At 37.7% G+C, this 22,327-nt stretch overlaps 1 protein-coding gene across 1 annotated transcript; it reads left to right on the forward strand.

The window, feature by feature from the left end:
* The first annotated feature begins 1,170 nt into the window (after positions 1 to 1,170).
* Positions 1,171 to 18,959, forward strand: ckap2l (cytoskeleton associated protein 2-like). The gene is made up of 9 exons (XM_027162836.2): positions 1,171 to 1,331; positions 3,591 to 3,657; positions 3,762 to 3,825; positions 10,398 to 11,410; positions 14,250 to 14,448; positions 15,152 to 15,307; positions 16,518 to 16,575; positions 17,100 to 17,250; positions 17,921 to 18,959. The coding sequence occupies exons 1-9, from the start codon at positions 1,289 to 1,291 to the stop codon at positions 18,222 to 18,224; spliced, it is 2,055 nt and encodes a 684-aa protein (XP_027018637.1). The 5' UTR covers positions 1,171 to 1,288; the 3' UTR covers positions 18,225 to 18,959.
* Positions 18,960 to 22,327: the final 3,368 nt, after the last annotated feature.

A 22,327-nucleotide genomic window follows, 5' to 3' on the forward strand; every position in this document is an offset into this window, starting at 1 on the left:
TGTTCTCAAAGTTGATATATGGCCATAGGTATGATGATTTATTAAATTAGTTTTCAAAAATTGTGAAATACTTCACCCATTCATCCCTCTTCCACACCACTATGCTACAAAGAGTCACGTGGAACCTGGAGTCTATCTCATGGGACATGGGACACAAAACAGCAGACACCATGAATGGGGTGCCAATCCATTCTAAGGCACGATGGACAATTTTAATCAAGTCAAGAAGCATTTATTGTCATTTCAACAATATCTAGTTGGTAGAAAGCATACAGTACACAATACACAGTGAAATGAAACTGTCTCTCCGAGACCATGGTGCTGCATAAAATGACACGGAGCTAAGGACTAAAGTCCTAGCCTCATAATGCGCAATGTGTGCACTTAATGTAACAGTGCGAGACAAAAGACTGTGCAAACAAACAATACAAAACACAATAGGACAAATATACAAAATACAAAAAATAGCACTGACCATCATGCATACTGTGTATTATAAAGTACATTGTGCAACTAGATACATAGTTTATGATTATACAAAACACAAATGATGTATAATTTTTATAATTCTAATTTAATCAAAATACATCAAAGTTTTTATTAAAGTCTTATAAGTGATTGTTAAAGAACATCTGCTCATATTTTTAAATAATAAGGCAAGAAAGGGATGTTCAGAGGGTTAGTGAACATTAATGAATTATTATAAATCATACACACATCTCATCTCTAGAAACATAGTATAAAAAAACTATCTGCATGTTTCTATAAATTCAGGTGTTTTGTTTAGGTAAAGGGTAAATGGGTAAGAATAGGAATTAAAATCTGTGATTTCAAAAAATACCTTTCTTTCTTTCTTTCTTTCTTTCTTTCTTTCTTTCTTTCTTTCTTTCTCTTTCTTTCTTTCTTTCTTTCTTTGGAAATATTGTCTTTATGTCTTGGAGAAGTTGAGTCGTTGTTTTCTTACCCATATTCTGGAATATTCCTTCTCCTTCTCTAGGATTGGCTAGGAGCGTCGCGCTCACTGCGCTTGGATTGGTTAGTAGATCAATTCTTACCCGCAGCATTCTGCACCATCCAATCAGAGAGCCGGTTTAGTAGTCGCTGTTTTGCCGTTAAACAGGTGGGTTAAAAAATACACGACTTCAAATATTTGAACTGGCCAATAGGGTTGAAGTGGGCGTTAAGCCCGCAAGATTCAACCGTCGGTGTTTTGGTGGCTGGATTGCAGCAGATTAGCTGCTGGTCAACAATAGATAGATACAAAAATTAACGAATTTAATCAAATAAGATGGAACTGACGGATGACGACGGGGAAAATCTTTCGCGAGCAGGTCGATTTTAAACATTTTATAAACGATTAATTGTTTGTAACAAACTTTATTGTTGTTTTAGCTTGTTTAGCTCGTGACCTCCCAGTATACAGTACATACTGGTCCATTTCTTGTCAGCTAACTAACTAGCTAACTAACTAGCTAACTAACTAACTAACTAACTAACTAACGTTAAATAGTAGACGGGAAGAATGAGCTAGGAAACAGCTGTTTTACAGAATTATATCTGCATTAAAACAGATGATCCAGCTGTGTGTAATGTATGAAAGCAACATAAACACTGTTTACTTTGTGTAAAACTTGCTTTTGTGTCCTAATTATAATTTGATGTTGAATAATACAGGACTTTTCAAGCATTTTGCATCCAGGAACCTTTTAAGGCTAAACAAAAATCCTCCACAAGCTTTTATAACCCATAACATTTTCACCAATGAACATAAAATGATCACCATTTTGTGACATTCTGCTTCATATCCTCCTACACAGGATTAAGATTGAACACATTACATTTCGTGAGTGTAAGTCATCGTCTAGATGTTTGGTTAGAGAAATAAAGGAAAAAATATCAAAGAAATTGGCATGAGTATATTGGTTCTGATTATTAGTGATGGCACAGATATCAGATCCTGTCCCCAAAAGAATGGTAATTGGATTTGGAAAAGCAATATCCTTCATTTTTTTATTATTGTTATTTATTTAATCATTTATTTATTTTAACTGAAAATGAGACGCTAGCAGGTGCACATCAGTACAGGATGATATTCAAGGTACTGGTTTCATATAAGAAAAATCTCTAATAATAATGACGCACACAGATTTCTATTATTGAATAGAAAAGATTGACAGGTTTAGAGATTATACCGGTGCTTGTACCACAGAGCATGGCAGATTGGGAGCCTGCTTGTGGTGTTGCCTTAAATTAAACACTAAAGAAACGATCGTCTTCACAGTGAAGAACACATAAACGTTATTCTGACATCATAAATAAGTATTAAAAAAAACTTTTAGAAAGAATATCAGCAATGGACTGGGGAAGTATTTTTTTATTTTAATTTCATTTTATTTTATTACATTTTTTAAATAGTTTTTTCTTACTCTGTATTGTGCTGCATTAAAGGTAAGGTCTCCGTTGTGTGAGAAATGCTTCAGAAAATGAGTCGGAACGACAAACAAAACAAATAACAAACTACCGTGTAGCCAGTGAGCAGAAAGGGGCATGTCTTGTGCACGGAGAGAGTGTTCAGTGTGCATGTGTGACATTAGCAGAAAGCAGTTTTAACATTGACATGGAGGATAAAAACAAAGAAAGAAAGTGAAGAAAGGCTTATGATAAGGCAAGAAGTAGGACGTGTTAATATAGGATCAGCTTTCCAGCACTGGAGAGAACTGAAGGAGCAGGAAGTTGGCTCCTGAGCTAAACACTGTTACTACACAAATAACACCTCTTTTCTATTGTAGTAATGTAAAGAGACAGCTACAACCACGTTTTGTGTAGTAACAGCGTTTAGCTCAGGAGTTATTGACTCGGGAAACTCGAATCTGTGAATATGTGGCCGACTTTAATTAAGTCTCAGAGGTTGCTTTTTTCCTTTACGATAAGTGAGAAACGTTGGTTTTGCTTTGTTTCACAGAACTAATATATGCCGTCCTTTGCATGATTATGCTTGTGTGTCATTTTTGCTTGTTTGTTTATCTGCAATCGTATTGTTCTTCCCTTCAGCTATGATAAAGACACATTTCTTTCCATTAGTTGCCTGGGTTGCGTACGTAAGTGTGGGCGGAGCTATTAATATTGGGGTGGGACCCATTTGGGTTAGGGGCGTGTTTCTTTAGGTGATTTCAGAGCTTAACATTGACTTTCAAACAACAGAGACCCCACCTTTAAAGCTGGTCAATTTGCAGTTTTAACTTGATTTGTGCTGTTCATATGATCATTTTTTCCTACAGGTTAAGAAAAGACAATGAATGAGGAGCAAATTATCATTGCTTCATGCTGTATTTAGCTTTATGTTGAGTCAGCTATGATTAACTTTTTTTTTTTTATGCTGTAATCCAACTATGAAACACATCATTAAGATGTCCTAAAATTGTACAGTTTCACCCAGCCAATTCTATAAGTAACTCTTATTAGTCAGCAATTAAAATGACGGATGAAAATATGCTGTAATCTTTCATAATCATTTCTTAACATCGTAATTTACTCAACAACACATTTGATGAGTAAGCCTGATGTGAACAATTCATTTTGTCAATTCACAGAGATACGCAAGCAAAAACTTGCAGAATACCTGGCGGCGAAAGGCAGGTTGAAGCCACCTAATCCAAAGTAAGTCGTTCTGTTTATTTAATCCTCAATTTGTGAAAATTTGCAAAGTACATGTACAAACCACTGAATTTCTTTTCTTGATTTATTTATTTTTTTCTTTTAAGGCCTTATCTAAAGTCCAGTGCTGTTCAGACAAAGCCTCCAGGAGCGGCGCAGAAATCTCATACTGTAAGTTTGTACATCACGGTCATGCAGGAACAGGATTCTCACACATCCTAGAAAAAAAAGATGCGAAAACATTTGATTATTGTTTCCACTTCCAAGTGATCTATATGTGCTGAATTTGGCTACTCAGTAACAGACCTTTTACTTCATCAGATTGTCTGTACTGTAAACTTTTTCACACAGTCTTGAATACATCCTGACGAGACGCACATTTAAAGCAAACGCTATCAGATGCGCATCAGTACAGCCTAATATTTACGGTACTGGTAACAGAACAGAAAAAGAGGCCATCTCTGTTAATAATGAGACGCACATCGATTTCTACATTTTTCCAGCAGATAGCAGGACACGGTGATCTTCAAACATTTGTACTCGTATGATTCAGCATCTACTCAGTATCATATGATTCAGTATCTACTCAGTATCATATGATTCAGTATCTACTTAGCATCATATGATTTTGATTTGTAAGGTGATTTGATTTGAATTGATGATACCTGCAACAACATTTAATATCCAGGTTTAAATTAAACTTTTAAAAGCAACAGTGAGGCTGGTAAATCTAATCGCTTGTACATTAAATTGGGGGAAGTCGTGGCCTAATGGTTAGAGAGTCTGACTCGTAATCCTAATGTTGTGGGTTCGAGTCTCGGGCCGGCCACGACTGAGGTGCCCTTGAGCAAGGCACCGAACCCCCCGACTGCTCCCCGGACGGCGCAGCATAAATAGCTGCCCACTGCTCCGTGTGTGTGTGTGTGTGTGTGTGTGTGTGTGTGTGTGTGTGTGTGTGTGTGTGTGTGTGTGTGTGTGTGTGTGTGTGTGTGTGTGTGTGTGTGTGTGTTCACTGCTGTGTGTGGATGAGTCAAATGCAGACAACGAATTCTAAGTATGGGTCACCGTACTTAGCCGTATGTCATGTCACTTTCATTAAATTAGTTACACAGCAGTTTGGTAATCAGTTGTTTTTTTACACACTAGTTCTTATTTATCAGTAATTTATTTATCAGTAATAATTTTATTCATCAGATTGTTGCATCGCGACGTGTGTCCTTGCAATGAGCGCTTAAATTGAGTGTGGATAATGTAGATTTCCTGAAAAATCATGATAAAGTGATTCAGAGTCCAGTAAACTTTAAAGGTGATTCCATGTCAAATCTGGAAGTTTCCTGCCTTTGTGCATTACTTGCGTGCTTCAGCTGGTTTAAACATTCAGACTGTCAGCTGACAAAATCTCCACCATCATTTCACTGCCTGTAGCTACAACCTGTTGAATACCAACTGTTGAATAGAACTGATTTATGAGTGAATCTGTTTATATATAGCTTGTAAATGTAATTGTATGTTTCTTTCCAGTAAAAACCACATGGAACCTTAAACAAGGTAGATAGGTTGCTCCCTTGCACGTATTTGAGTTGTTAGAATTATTGTAGATTAGTATAGATCAGGGGTCGGCAACCCGTGGCTCTTTAGTGCCCCCGTAGTGACTCCCTGGATCCTTTTCAAAAATGTATGAAAATGGGAAAAGACAGTTTGTTGTAAATATGGTTTCTGTAGTAGGACAAACATGACAAACATTCTTTTCCAATGCTTTAAAAATGTGCATAATAAATGCAAAGCATTCCCCATAGAAACGAAACTGATATGAAACAGTAATAAAACAGAATAGAAGTTTCAGAATAAAAATAAAAAGTTGTTTGTCACGACTTGTGTAATTAAATTTATTCATAACATTCTTCTTACCATAGTTACTCCTGTACACCTGTCTTTTCTTTCCATGTTCTTCTTGTCTTACTATACTGTCCTTAGTGTCATCTCAAAATTTACTATTTATACCCCCAGTTAATACATTTAATAACTTAAGCTTTTGTCACTAAATTAAAGATTTTTTTAAAGATATAATTTTTTATTCGATCTACAGAGTATTTTTCTGTTGAAGAGATGTCTAGAACTCGATTCAAAGTTTTATTTATTTATTTATTTTTTGTTCTAGATTTTAATGTTAGACCAGTGTTTGTTCTACTCATGAAGTATAAAATATATTCTACTCCCGCCGGACCAAGGCAATTAAATTTCAACATTTCTATCAACGAAGATTTGCGTCATAGCCTGCGACATACGTTTTGGCACGGCGCGGTGCCAGGCAGGTGGCTGTTGCAAACTAACCGACGGGTGTGTCACGAGCCATGGATCCCAAAGGGAAAAAGAGAAAGATAGCTGATGAGAACAGAGGCTTCAAGGAAGAATGGACCGACTCCTTTGCTTTCATTGCCAATGTGGAAGGATTACCTGCATGTTTGCTTTGTAATGAGAAGTTAATAACAAAAAGAGTAATTTGGAAAGACATTTCCAGGGAAGGCATTCTAAATTTGCAGCCGACCACCCAGTTGGGAGTGAGAGGAAAAAGTGTGATTGCAGAAGAAGACTTCTGGAGAAATTAGAGGAGCACAAAGATAGATTTAGGAAGTGGATTGCATCTCCAAACTCCACTACTGCTGCAAGTTTTGTTGTAACCCGAGAGATAATAAAGAGAGGAAAACCGTTCACAGATGGTAATTACATGAAGGATTCATTCATCAAAATATCAGAGTGCCTATTTTCAGACTTCAAAAACAAAACCGAGATAATACAGAAAATTCAAGAAAAATACACCAAAAATCTGATTTCTTTATCGTATTTCTATAATTTCATCAATGCAACAAAACATAATACATTAATATTGTAATGGAAGTTAAAGCACCAAATATCGTACAACATAGTCACGTGGTGTGTCATTCTCTTTAGGATGCGCTGCAGGGAAAATAAACATTTAATCATGAATGCTCTTTATGTATTTGTAGCCTACTTAGTCATTTTGATAGTAGGCTAATATACACTTATAGCCTGTGTTGCCTTCATCTCATCTCATCTCATTTTCTACCGCTTTATCCGAACTACCTCGGGTCACGGGGAGCCTGTGCCTATCTCAGGCGTCATCGGGCATCAAGGCAGGATACACCCTGGACGGAGTGCCAACCCATCGCAGGGCACACACACACTCTCATTCACTCACGCATTCATACACTACGGACAATTTTCCAGAGATGCCAATCAACCTACCATGCATGTCTTTGGACCCTGGAGGTGTGAGGCGAACGTGCTACCCACTAAGCCACCATGCCCCCTGTTGCCTTCATATAAGGCTTAAATAAGGCTTTTAATTTTTTGCGGCTCCAGACAGATTTGTTTTTTTGTTTGTTTGTTTGTTTGTTTTTTTGGTCCAATATGGCTCTTTGAACATTTTGGGTTGCCGACCCCTGGTATAGATGTATTTTGTCACATATACATCAAAGCACAGTGAAATTCATTCTTCACATATCCGTAATTTGGAAGTTGGTGTCAGAGCACAGTGTCCACATGATACAGCACTGCTGGAGCAGGGAGGGTTAAGGGCCTTGTTTAAGGGCCCAACAGTGGTATCTTTGCAGTGCTGTGGCTTGAACCCTGTTTCTCCAAACAAAGCCTTAACCACTTGAGCCACAACTTCCCTGATGATCTTCATAGTTTTGAATTATTATTATTATTATTATTTATTTTTATTTTTTTTACACAAACATTTATTCATGATTCTGGTTAGATAGAAATTTGAGTATGTTCACTAATACTTTATCATCACAGCCTTATGCCTGATGCTCGTTCACAAACAAACACACACACTGTTATTTGTAAAATGAATCAAAATGTTTGAGAACATTGACTTTATTGCCATTTGTCATTGAAAATATTATTTATCAGTAATAATCTTATTTATCAGATTGTTGCATCGCGACGTGTGTCCTTGCAATGAGCGCTTAAATTGAGTGTGGATAATGTAGATTTCCTGAAAAATCATGATAAAGTGATTCAGAGTCCAGTAAACTTTAAAGGTGATTCCATGTCAAATCTGGAAGTTTCCTGCCTTTGTGCATTACTTGCGTGCTTCAGCTGGTTTAAACATTCAGACTGTCAGCTGACAAAATGTCCACCATCATTTCACTGCCTGTAGCTACAACCTGTTGAATACCAACTGTTGAATAGAACTGATTTATGAGTGAATCTGTTTATATATAGCTTGTAAATGTAATTGTATGTTTCTTTCCAGTAAAAACCACATGGAACCTTAAACAAGGTAGTTAGGTTGCTCCCTTGCACGTATTTGAGTTGTTAGAATTATTGTAGATTAGTATAGATCAGGGGTCGGCAACCCGTGGCTCTTTAGCGCCCCTGTAGTGACTCCCTGGATCCTTTTCAAAAATGTATGAAAATGGGAAAAGACAGTTTGTTGTAAATATGGTTTCTGTAGTAGGACAAACATGACAAACATTCTTAACGTTTTCCAATGCTTTAAAAATGTGCATAATAAATGCAAAGCATTCCCCATAGAAACGAAACTGATATGAAACAGTAATAAAACACAAGTTTCAGAATAAAAATAAAAAGTTGTTTGTCACGACTTGTGTAATTAAATTTATTTTTTTTGTCACTAAATTAAAGATTTTTTTAAAGATATAATTTTTTATTCGAACTACAGAGTATTTTTCTGTTGAAGAGATGTCTAGAACTCGATTCAAAGTTTTATTTTTTATTATTTTGTTCTAGATTTTAATGTTAGAACAGTGTTTGTTCTACTCATGAAGTGTATATATACAAGTATAAAATATATTCTACTCCTGCCGGACCAAGGCAATTAAATTTCAACATTTCTATCAACGAAGATTTGCGTCATAGCCTGCGACATACGTTTTGGCACGGCGCGGTGCCAGGCAGGTGGCTGTTGCAAACTAACCGACGGGTGTGTCACGAGCCATGGGTCCCAAAGGGAAAAAGAGAAAGAGAGCTGATGAGAACAGAGGCTTCAAGGAAGAATGGATCGACTCCTTTGCTTTCATTGCCAATGTGGAAGGATTACCTGCATGTTTGCTTTGTAATGAGAAGTTAATAACAAAAAGAGTAATTTGGAAAGACATTTCCAGGGAAGGCATTCTAAATTTGCAGCCGACCACCCAGTTGGGCGTGAGAGGAAAAAGTGTGATTGCAGAAGAAGACTTCTGGAGAAATTAGAGGAGCACAAAGATAGATTTAGGAAGTGGATTGCATCTCCAAACTCCACTACTGCTGCAAGTTTTGTTGTAACCCGAGAGATAATAAAGAGAGGAAAACCGTTCACAGATGGTAATTACAGAAAATACAAGAAAAATACACCAAAAATCTGATTTCTTTATCGTATTTCTATAATTTCATCAATGCAACAAAACATAATACATTAATATTGTAATGGAAGTTAAAGCACCAAATACCGTACAACATAGTCACGTGGTGTGTCATTCTCTTTAGGATGCGCTGCAGGGAAAATAAACATTTAATCATGAATGCTCTTTATGTATTTGTAGCCTACTTAGTCATTTTGATAGTAGGCTAATATACACTTATAGCCTGTGTTGCCTTCATCTCATCTCATTTTCTACCGCTTTATCCGAACTACCTTGGGTCACGGGGAGCCTGTGCCTATCTCAGGCGTCATCGGGCATCAAGGCAGGATACACCCTGGACGGAGTGCCAACCCATCACAGGGCACACACACACTCTCATTCACTCACGCATTCACACACTACGGACAATTTTCCAGAGATGCCAATCAAACTACCATGCATGTCTTTGGACCGGGGGAGGTGTGAGGCGAACGTGTCTTTGGACCCTGGAGGTGTGAGGCGAACGTGCTACCCACTAAGCCACCGTGCCCCCTGTTGCCTTCATATAAGGCTTAAATAAGGCTTTTAATTTTTTGCGGCTCCAGACAGATTTGGTTTTTTTTTAGTTAGTTTGTTTGTTTTTTTTTGGTCCAATATGGCTCTTTGAACATTTTGGGTTGCCGACCCCTGGTATAGATGTATTTTGTCACATTTACATCAAAGCACAGTGAAATTCTTTCTTCACATATCCGTAATTTGGAAGTTGGTGTCAGAGCACAGTGTCCACATGATACAGCACTGCTGGAGCAGGGAGGGTTAAGGGCCTTGTTTAAGGGCCCAACAGTGGTATCTTTGCAGTGCTGTGGCTTGAACCCTGTTTCTCCAAACAAAGCCTTAACCACTTGAGCCACAACTTCCCTGATGATCTTCATAGTTTTGAATTATTATTATTATTTTTTTTTTTTTACACAAACATTTATTCATGATTCTGGTTAGATAGAAATTTGAGTATGTTCACTAATACATTTTTTCATCACAGCCTTATGCCTGATGCTCGTTCACACACAAACACACACACAGTGTTATTTGTAAAATGAATCAAAATGTTTGAGAACATTGACTTTATTGCCATTTGTCATTGAAAATATTGCAGTTATGTGCAAAATGTGATCAGATTCTGATTCAAGTGGGTGTGTGTGTGTGTGTGTGTGTGTGTGTGTGTGTGTGTGTGTGTGTGTGTGTGTGTGTGTGTGTGTGTGTGTAAAGCTGTGGAATATGTTTATTTTCAAACGATTTTCTAGAGTTGAAACCTTTAAGAAGTTTTTACATTAACGTTTTAACATTATTTTGTTCCCCTTTTTATGCTCCTAGTTCATAAAAGGAAAAGAAAACGCAGCTCTCAGTTCTTCAAAAAACAACAAACCAAAATGGAATGTGCTGGCTGAAAATAATAAAAATTTACTTCCTCGAGCTCCTTCTGCCGTCCCCCTACGCCTCCCGTTCCAACCCACTGTTTCACAAACAGCTTCTCAGCAGGCTAGAACACAGTGCAGAGAAGCAGCTTGTGCAGTTAGAAATCCTTCTGTCAGAGAGCAGCAAACAAAACCAGCTCCATACACAAATGTCACAGCCCACAAGCCAGACAAGACTGTTAAGAAGGGTCAAGTGTCTGTGCCGAGCCAAGCGAAAGCTCTTCGCACGTCTATGGTAAACACGCGTACAAGCATCGTCAAGACGGACCTGCAGAAAAGGAGTTTGGTCACTGGCCCTGAAAAGGTAGTGCAGAAACCTCAGGTCAGTTGTCCCACGGTGAAAGAGCGTCGACGCAACACCGTTCCAAACACAACATCTTCAATTAGTAAACAGGCCACAGTGACGCTAAAGCCAGCTAAGGAAAATAGCAATTACAGGAAAACACACACTGATCTGAAGAAAGCACTGACCAGATGTCCAGTGGAAAAACCAGACACATTAGGCAAGACACAAACCATTTCCCGAGAGACACGATTATTAAACAAGGCAGGAAATAAACCCGGGCTTTCTCACACAGGAAAAAGTGTTGTAGTCACAGCCAGGCAAGGATCCTCTCTATTGTCGACTTTTAAAACTGAAAACGCTCCAAAATCAACCAGCGAGATTGTGGCTGGTGTGAATAAAGCAGCTCCACAACAACGGCGTACCACATTTAAACTCCCCTCCAAGCCCACCGCTCAAGCTCCAGTGCCACAGACTCTTCCACGCCCAACCAAGCCGTCCAGCCGGACCAGTGTGTCGAAGGTGCAGCCGAAGACGCCCAAGTCAACGTTCAATCCTGGGACAAATGGTGTCAGGACTGTCCCCCTGGACGGTAGAAATAAACCAACCACTGCTCAGGAAGAGAGACTGTGAGTCACAGTAATGCATTTTTTTTTTCTTTTCACAAAACACAATTTATATCATAATATTGACGTTTAATAGCAGTGATGGCTAGAAAGATGATCAAGACGCCTATATTTGCCTTCTGCAAAACAGGGAATACAGAAACGATAAATGGCTTATGACAATGAGTGGTACTTTAACGACATAGTTGCATGCAAGCTAATAACAGAGAAAGGGATTGTGGGTAAGCGTAAGTAACTGAACGTTAGCTCCCAAATTAATGCAGCTGATGAAATTTCACCAATATCCTTTAAATGCTATCAAGGGAGATTTCTTTATTGTATTGAACACAGGAATTGGAGCCACTCTTATTTCTCTGAGCCAATAAATGATGTGTGTATTATGTAAAAGCAGATTGGAATTCAAATCCAGTTGGAACAAAGTTTGTCGGGTGAACCTTAACACACAGGGCTTAGTAACATGAGCTGATTTTTTATTGAACTGATCGCCTGCTTAAACTTGCAGTGCGTGTAGATTTTGTTTTCCTGGAATTATTTTGCGGGAAAATATTCGCATGACGTATCCCCAAGTGATGTGTAGACAAGTGCTTATTTCAGTCCCTTACTTATTTTCCTTCAATGGTAAAAGATTAGACATTATTCTTTTATACTCTTAAAGCCTTTGATGTGAAAAGCACTGAATTATTTATCGCTATATCAGTATCATATTGCCCAGTCCTGGTCCAAAGTCAGATTTTCATGGTTATTTATTTGTTTGTTTGCACTGAATGTAATATATCTGTGTTATTAAGTGTCAGGAGTGTTGTGTGACAAGAGTGTCAGCAAGAATCAAATTAAAGGTGTACAAGACAGTAGTGAGAGCAGCTCTGCTGCGTGTGTTAGGGGCTTTTTACACCTGGTCACTTCATGCGTTTCCTGTGATCAGATAGCTATCCGATGGTAAAAAGACCAGGTTTAAATGCCCTCCGAAACGGTTTCGAGACAGATATAAATCCGATGGTTCGAACCACTTCAGGAGGTGGTCTGGGGTGCATTTGAGATGAAACTAGACCGGTGTAAAAGAATGTGGTTATTCAAGCCACATACCTCAGCTCTATACTCCTCCCAAATGGAAGTACGTCACTCGCAGGTGACTCACGAGTCGTGCATCGCGCCAGAAACAAACATGTTTTCCCACATGTGCTGGCGCCGATCTTTCACCCAGGTGTCTCGTTGGGTCTTAAAACGCACTGCTGCCGCCAGCAAAAATGCGGCAAACAGTAAATGCTGTTTTTTGTAGCAACCGCATACACCAAAGCGTGTTCCATTTCAATTACCCCGGAAATGAGGTAAAATATATTTGCATTTTGGGCGGGAGTAGAAAGATCGGATCGATATCCGATTCGCCAAGACGCATTTATGTGGCCTAATGTAAATGGAACAGTTTTAACTAATCAGATAGCTATCGGATCAGAGAAAACACATGAAGTGACCAGGTGTAAAAAGGCCCTTAGAGACTAGTAGTGAGGAAAAGACATGAGGCAGAGATGAGGATGATGAGGTTCTCTTTAGGAGTGACGAGGATTTACAGGATTAGGAGCGAGCACATCAGAGGGACAGTTCAGGTTGGTTGTATTGGGGACAAGGTCAGAGAGGCTAGATTGAGATGGTTTGGACATGTACAGAGGAGGGAGATGGTTATATTGGTAGAAGAATGTTGGAGATGGAGCTGCAGGTCTAGAGAAAGGACAAAGAGGAGATGTATAGATGTGATGGTAAATGGTGTGAGAGTAGAGGATGTCGAGGATAGAGTTAGATGGAAACAGATTAACATAACGTGGAAGTAACTAACACAGGGGTCGGCAACCCGCGGCTCCGGAGCCGCAAGTGGCTCTTTTATCCCTCTGCTGCGGCTCCCTGTAGATTTGGAAAATAAATATTTAATTTAAATTTTTTGTTTTTGTTAGTTAGTTTTTTAAAAAATATAATTCTAAATTCTAAGATCATGATGCTCTTGTAACATTAAAATTAATTTTTTTTTATTATTTTTTTTTTTATGCGTCATAACTGCCGACTTGCGAAATCCGACACACAGAAGCAGGGCAGTTTTGGTTTGCTGCAGCCGGCAAGTTAAAGTTTTGATGTCATGCATGGCTGTCAAGTGCCACGCATTGAGAGTGACAGTCACGCATTTGGGTCTTTTCTCACGCTCTCCCGCCGCACATCATATTCTCACGCAGAAAAACTTTTTGACTATCATATATTTAATAAGCCGCAGCGCCCAAAATGTATCAGTCCGCACCGCTGTCTCTGTGGAACCGGGCAGGAACCAAGCGCGTCTCAGTTCTTAGTCGAGCCTGACACTTATCAGCCAATCAAAAAAGAGGTTACACAATAGCCAATCAGAAAATATCACTATCTGGGAAAGATTTAACGCAACATCCAATGAAAAAAAGCGAGGGGTTGGAGAGGTCATGCTTGCCTGTCTTCAAAACTTGAGAGCCCTGGTCATGAATACAAATGACTCAATTATACATTAAACATTTTATTTGAAAGTAACCTTCAACCCAGCGTCTTTTTTCTTAAGGTTAGTTCAAGCTGTTCGAAATATTTTTGTTTGCCTGCAGAAATAAAATTGCGTTTACTCGGTAGCAGTTCATTGATTTTATAAATGCAACACACTGCAGTTTTTTCTATACTTTCCATAAAGGTAAAAAACGATATATGCAGTGTTATCTTCACTTTAGATGTCAAAAGAATTTTGTGGCTCCCTGTGGTATTTTTTCTGTGGGAAACGGGTCCAAATGGCTCTTTTGAGTGTTTAAGGTTGCCGACCCCTGAACTAACATATATTTCCAAACTACAGGCGTAAACTTAAAGAGTGGCGAGAGGCAAAAGGCATCACATATAAACGTCCGCCGATGCCTGTACAGCCAGCGAAGAGGAAGATGGTCGCTCTGCCTCCTCAGGGATACTGGAGTACAATAGAACAAGAGGACGAGGTCCATGGCTTTGTCTGTGCTGTTAACCAGTCTCTGAACGACTGCATCAAACTTCTTCAACAGGTAACATGATCACGGTTCTACTACTGGTAAATAATCTGTCCGTGTACTAACTCCATCTCATGTTTGCGATGACGAATGAGTAGCTTCTTGTGTAACACTCACTTTACCTTTTTGTTTTGAGTGAGTAATGAAACATGATGGAACATGCTTCCATCATAGGAAGGTAAATCTTGACATGACGGTCTTCATACTACAGGTCTTTCAGCACTATTGCTTTTTTTTTTTTTTTTTACTTTTTACTTGTTTTTAACCCTGATATAATAAAATTTTATAGAACAAGTTCCTTTACACCACTCTTATTTTCACGTCTTATCATGTTCCCAAGAAAACAATGAGCCTTACAAACATCATTTAAAAACATCTCCGCCAGTGAGCTTGTTAATATAGTGAATCGACTTGTATCTGGCCAGAGAAGCAAGAGATAATATGAAAGTTTCTACATTCCACAGAATTGCAACATTGATGTATCTCTTGCGTGCCAACACTGGTTTTGTTAAACATACTCTGCCTGTTCCATGTAATGTTTAGTCTTAGTGAAGTGAGGTGCTTCATAATACAGTCTTACTAATCGATGGTGGATTGATTCTGTGCCAAATGGTTTTATCATCAGATTTTCTTAACTACTCGTTTCAGTCCTACTGTATTCCTCACTAATTAATTAAACAGATTAATATTCACAAGTGTTTAATTTGCTTGCCGACAGGGGTGTCCTGTAGACCAGGTGCGAGATGTCCTGTCACGGGTGCCAATGGCACAGAAATTCGCTAAATACTGGATTTGTCAGGTGCGCTTGTTGGAGCATGAGGGCAATCTCGATGTGCTGCCAACATTTGAGGAGGCAGTTCGTTTAGTCAGAGAGGTATGCTTTGTCTTTTACTTCCCACATGCTTTTTATTAGGTAGTACACCCGCACATAATTGCCATACATTGTTCCTCCCACACACACACACACACACACACCTTTCTCCTGTTGATTATCGTGGAATTTCATCAGCCTTCGGGTGTTGACATACAGGAAACCAAAGGAAAGTTTACAACTGAACTTTCTTCACTTTGTTACAGCAGATAAGCCATTGTTTAATTCTATTTTTCACCCACATCTAAGATAAGCATAAAAGCTTTCCAAAAAAAAAAAATAAACAGTACAGTCTGATATTTAAGACTCGTTTTTGTTTTTTATTTTCTTTCAATTCTTAGATTATAACATGCATGATATTACAACGGTAAGGGACAAAGTGTTTCAGATGTCGTAAACAAGGCAATACCTATAAAATTACAGTATTGAAAACGCCCGTAAACGATGGAGCAATAAATCATACTGTAAATACCAGAGCTGTAATGATCCCAGTAGTGTCGAGGTGCTGCCTTTTATCAAATATGGGAGTACTTCTCTAATGAACCCACCCTGGTGATAAAACACATTTTTGCTCCTCACAAAGGAGCGTGAGGGAAGTAAATATTTATCCAAGGATTGGTGGTTCACTACTGCTCGAGTGTTTCACCTTCATCTGATCAGATATAAGCATCTAAAATAGAATGTTTTTGGCAACAAACATTGAAGGTTATACAGAAGAGAGCATCATGGACTCCGTGAAGATTTTAAATCAAGCATTAAAGCCAGGTTGCAGAAACTACCAAAAACCGACACATTTTCTTACGTTCAAATCCTTTATTTTATTTTATTTTATTCATTATTTTGCATTTATTTATCTTACCTGTCTTTACAGAGGAGAGCTTTAGAGCTGACTGTGTATTTATTCTCATTGGTTTTGGATTGAATTAATTTTATTCAAATAACCCGTCATTTTGACATAAAACTATAATAATTAAACATAAACATATGAACTTTGGTTGTCAGTGGTAATCTTCCCCACATTTGAAGCTCTGGTACTTTTATCTGTTCCTGGGCGAGAAAAGAATTAATGCGTCATCAGCTCACATATTTATTTTAGTCACTAGGAATATCGTATCAGTGATTTTGCATCGCATCATACAAAATTGAGAAGTCATTGTTTATTTTTAAGGGTGCGGATTTGGTTCGATAACCCTACGTTTTTTTTGCTTTACAGCCTGTCGATGAACTGCGCTCTGTGGTATTTGAGATCCTAAAGAAGAAAGAAGCAGAAGGTAAAAAAAAAATAGTAGTATGTAAGAGTATGGAATTTTCTAGATAATATTTTTATATATATATGAACTAGGTGATTTTATTATTTTTATTATTATTATTATTTAATAAATGTCCCTATATAGAGAAATTAATCATTGTGAGAATAGTTGCATAAAACAATCTTTTCTGGTAATGTTATAGACTGTCTGTATAGGTTCACTTCCCTGATAAGATATGACTACATTGTGGTAACTGAGAGGTCACCTAAACACACACACGTGTTTAGCACACACATACCAACACACACTCACTACACCCTCCCTCTTCTTGGATGACTATATACTCCTGCTTTTCCTAATAAACTTTAGAACTTATCTTTGAAAGACTGGCACGTGTGTGTTTCATTGAGACTTCCGCAAGGCCTTGTGGAGAACAGAACAGGTTACCCTGCCCAGGCGGCAGATGAAAAGAGGGTTACCCTTTCCAAGCGACGGATGAGAATTCCTTACAATCATCTTGTCAACCTTTTTTTTTTTTTTTTTAGGATCCTCCTCAACTAAAGAGAATGATGTAGGCAGGGATGAAGATGGAGAACACAGTTTCAGCTCGTGCACCCCTAAACCTGTCGGCGCACTGATCCGTGGAGAGAAAAGAGACTCATCTGTAATAAAATACAAGATCACAGCCACTCCTGGGTATATCATCATTCTTTCTTGTGTACATTGGAGTCTTTTGGGTTTTTTTGCGGGAAATTAGACTGATGAAAATGAGATGCTGTAATTTACGCTTGTGCTCTGGTTCAGTACCAGCCACAACCTGTTGTTATATAAATAAGGAATAAAATGATTGGGTTAATTACAGCATGCCCTGGAGTGTTTTATTTACTATTTATTATTACAATATTTAATTCTTACCAATTTTTTTATAATAATTTAAAAAAAACAACAAAAAAAACAAACAGCCGAATTAATAAGAACCTTTCAGAATTGTATAATTTTACATGCTGAAATGTGAAGACGGCTTGGTTTGATAGATTTTCCCCTCTTTTCTTCCTTAGACAGCTCTCTGGTCTACATGTTGGTTTATAACAAAAAGAGCTTTGAGATATTAGACATTCAGAGCTGTGTGCAATAAGAAGCACATGTTAATCCAGTGTTCCAATACGTTTAATCACATGTTTAATTGTTGAGTTGGAGAAAAAAAATAGTCTGTACATCTAGATGTATATATCAGGAAATAAATGCTGAAATCGTCTCATATCGATCATTTGAACTCGAACACAAATATCTTGGTTTCAGAAGGAATTGTATGTTTGCGTATAACATATATACATAACAGGTGATGAAATGTTTTTCTTTTGTTTAGTGGGAAACAAAGCCAGCAGAGGCAGAAGCCAGGGTATGTTAATGGCCACGAAATCCGCTTCATCACTCCAGTACGCCGATCCGTACGCATCGAGAAAACATCCTCCCGTTACCCAGCAGTACTGCAGGAGCACGACCCCTGTGTGTCTTCGGTCCATGAACTCTTATCCGAGGGCGAAGGTGAGAGTGAGTTCACAAGCACAGCAGAAACGCCAAACTCTCCGCTTTACGTGTACCGAGAAAACGATGCTCTGAAGGAGCAAGTGCAGATCCGGCTGGTTTACGACGATACCAATGCATCATGAAACTGTGACGAAGAGTCTGGAATTCCATGATGCTAAAAAGCTTATAATGATGCCATGATTGCTTAAGGGATTTTTTTTAAGCACATCATCAATTTTACTGTGTTGAGAAAGTGAAACATTTTAATGTTTCTTAGGACAAAAAAATGCAACGCATGACTCGTAGTTACATGTTCAAGCTGGTAGCGCATGAGAATAATAAAGAAGACGTTTTAACTATTTCTAAATCTTTCATCCGTGTCTGTATAATGATATGGGTTTTAATACCAAGCAAATTGGTGTTTGTTTTTTTTTTTGTTTGTTTTTTTACTCAATTATATGCAATTTTATGAAATTCTCTGTTTCTGTTCACTGACAGTTTTTGTCTTTTTCTGTTTTGTTTTTTTTATTTAACAGGAACTTGTCAGTATGTACACACTGTATTTGGCTGAGCTTGCCATTTCATCATCCATTCTGCCAAATGGTGTAAATATAAATGCTTATCAAATGTTATCAGTGAAGGATAATAAAATAATTTATCTTTAACTCAAAAGACACCTATACCGTCAAGAGATAACAGCTACAGGTTTTACACACCCACGCACGAAAAACCTGATGCAATCATAGTAACTTGTCACTTCCTAAAGGCTCGAGGCTCTCAAACAGGTGGATGAGTTGCTAATATGTTTTTGTATGCCAGTATTTATTGTTGTATGTTCATAAAAGTAGAATTTTCATTAAAAAAAAAGATTCAAAGAGTTCAAACTCTTAATTCCTTTAATTAGGTACGATTTTATTTTTCTTACGGCAACACCTTTTCCCAGGAAACATGTAATGTGGGTAATATACATAGAAAATTATACATTGTTAAAACATAGTTTACGATGTTTGCGATGGCTTTAACAATTTCCTCTGTGATATTTTATAGTTTGATATTTTCTTGGGCTACAGTAATCTTCAAAACTAACAGAGGAAGTGTATGACTGCTTTGAGCTATTGAAGCATGGACCTTATCAGTAAAATTGAGGAAGGCCTCTGAAGGTGTGCTTGTGGTATCTGGAACCAAGACTTTAGCAGCAAGTGTGATGTAAGATGTGTGGTGGAACCTCCATGGATCAGACTTGCTTGTTTAGCACACTTCACAAATGCTCGATCAGATCAAGATCTGAAGCCGAGAAAACACTCTATTATGTTCCAGCATGTCCATTATCAATAGCAAATGCATAAAATAAACCATTCATGAACTCATTTGTGGTGTAAATGGGTTTGCAGGGGTGAAAATGATCTGCAACAAAGATAGCAGTAGTTTGGATATTTTAACATGAAGGTCAAGATCCATTGTTTCCCGGCAGAACATTGCCCTGAGCATCACACACTCATATAATGCATCCTGATTCCATCTTGTCCACAGATAAGTACCATGATGTAACAGAAAATATGATTTATCAGAGCAGGCCTTCTTCCATTGCTCCAAATCCCAGTTCTGATGCCTACATGAACCATTTCAGCATTCTCTATACAGAGCTGCTTCTGTGGGATCAAATCCTACAGGCTAGATATGTGAAACGTGTTTCAAGCCAACGTCTCGACCAGCATTATTTAAAAAAAATAAAAAAAATAGATATCTTAGGTCTCTGATTACTGTAATGTTAGTACAGAAGAGTGGCTTATTCTTTTTCTTCAGTGTACCACGAAAGATTGTATGCATAATTACAGATCTAGATTATTTATATTTAGGAATTTTAAGAATGTTGTAAATATACAAGATCAGTTTAATCTGACAGTTTATAAACCAAAACAAATACCACTTACGTTGACTCAAGTGTTAACGCAGTTTAGATTGAACTAAATGATGCTTGACGTTGAAGGCATCTTTGAAGCTTTTAATTTCGATGGATAATTCTAACTTTCTAAAGACATTTCATTTTGTTCCAGGAAACGGTCTACCAAGCGTTAAAACCTTTAAGCAGATAAACATCTTCCAGTAATGGCTGTTTAATCTAGACTTTCCTGGAGAACATGTGTTTTAGATATTTTAGTCATGAGGGTCTTATTACTGTGGCTGCTGACCAAGGTGCCTGGCTTTGGTTCTTTAGCTACTGTGATACATTTATCTGAGGAACAAAGTTATGTAGACTTTAAGAAGTGACCATCAGTTCACTTATGTGTATCAGTGTATTTGGAACTAACAGCAGACAGTGGGACTCAATAATTAGTTGTTAAACCTTCACACAGAGGTGTAACAGACTAAGCAAAGAAATTCTTAGTGATATGACATTCAATATGACGATATTCTGCTTTAAGTAAAATACAGGTATTATCCTGTAGTGGAGAAGGGCTCCGCTACAAAACAAGCATCATTAAGGTAATTCGGAGCATGTATTCAACATTCAGATTTTATTTGTAACTCCATAACCATGGACAGTATATAATATATACATAAATAATACATTATGTTGCACCATTATGCTCTAAAAATATGATTTTTTTTAATTATTAATCTACATCCAGTACACCATAACGTCAAATTGAAAAAAATTTGAATGTACTTAAAAGAAAACAGAAATATCTCATTTACAAAAGTAATGAGACTCTTTACAACAACACCTTTTAGCTCAGGTTCCTTCCATTTCTCGTCAAGTCAAGTCAAGAAGCTTTTATTGTCATTTCAACCATATATAGCTGTTGCAGTACACAGTGAAATGAGACAACGCTTCTCCAGGATCTTGGTGCTATATAAAACAATGACAGGGCTAAGGACTTGTAAGTAGTCTTAGCTACATAAAGTGCAACTGTGCAACCTGGTGCAAACAGTGCAGGTCAAGGCAAACAAGACAGACAAGACAGTGCAGGACAAAAGACAGTGTAGACAAAAAGTTACAAGACAATACAAAAAGTACAAAAAAACAATACACAAAAGACAATAAACAGCAACAGAAACGGCGCCGGCCAACCAGTGTAAATACTGTATGTGAATACTGAATGTTCAAACAATATTTCGTGCAGTAACATTAGAATGTACACAGTTTCTTAGCAGCAGGTCCTTGGGATAATATATAGAATTGTGCAAAAAACAGCAAATGACTGAAATATTGTATAGTATGTGCGAAATGGCTGAGATATTGTACAATATGTATATATATATATATGTGTGTGTGTGTGTGTGTGTGTGTGTGTGTGTGTGTGTGTGTGTGTGTGTGTGTGTGTGTGTGTGTGTGTGTTTTTAGATGTCAGTTTTCCTTTTGCAGCCTTGGTCCCTTTTTCTGGATTTATTCCAACAAATTGTCTGAAAATAATAAAGGAAGAATTTCTGTTATTTAAAACTTTAATAATAGAAATATATCTAAAAACACTGTACAGTAGTGTATGACTTGATATTTAATACATTAGCTAATATGAAATATTAGAAAAATTACAGCTTAAAAGTCACAAGTTTGAAATTGAGTAAATTAGATCACCATTTTGGAACTACTCCTCTTAGGTCAAAATACTATTATTACCATATTATTGAAAGACAAAAATAAATTTACCATTGTAGAAATTCCAGTGAGGATGCTGCTTCCTCTTGATATTGCAGGTTGAAGATGTAATACAGTGAAAACAAAGCAGCGAGTCCAGAGAGAAAGATTGGTTGCATACCCTCGCAAATTATTCTGCCTTCCAAGCTGATCATCCACCTTTTCATCCACTGTCCTTGAGCATCACTTGGACCTTAATGGAGTGTACAGAGTATGTTATAAACTATTGTCCTTGGAGAGCTAGCATGAGAAAAGGCAATGAGAAAATTATGCAAGTCCTGACAAAATCATATAATATTCATATCTTCCAAGACAACAAACCTTGCAGATTCAATATTTTAGCCAACAAGCCACTAATGTTATGATATGTGAACTAAACATCGCAAACTCATTCAGGCATAACATAAAATATTTTCCTCAGTTTTACACAAGTACACTTTAATCAAAGCAGTTTTTTTCAATCGCATAATCATATGTTCTAAAAGAGGACTCTTTGGGCTGATCATGTGTGGAAAAGAACGAGAGAGAGAGAGAGAGAGAGAGAGAGAGAGAGAGAGAGAGAGAGAGAGAGAGAGAGAGAGAGAGAGAGAGAGAGAGAGAGAGAGAGAG

This window comes from Tachysurus fulvidraco, chromosome 9 (genome assembly GCF_022655615.1).
Source record: "Tachysurus fulvidraco isolate hzauxx_2018 chromosome 9, HZAU_PFXX_2.0, whole genome shotgun sequence".
NCBI lineage: Eukaryota > Metazoa > Chordata > Actinopteri > Siluriformes > Bagridae > Tachysurus > Tachysurus fulvidraco.

Coding starts and splice junctions, on each gene's coding strand:
- ckap2l (XM_027162836.2), top strand. CDS start 1,289: ATGGAACTGACGGATGACGACGGGGAAAATCTTTCGCGAGCAG. Junction 3,826..10,397: donor CGGCGCAGAAATCTCATACT/GTAAGTTTGTAC, acceptor TTATGCTCCTAG/TTCATAAAAGGAAAAGAAAA. Junction 14,449..15,151: donor GCATCAAACTTCTTCAACAG/GTAACATGATCA, acceptor GCTTGCCGACAG/GGGTGTCCTGTAGACCAGGT.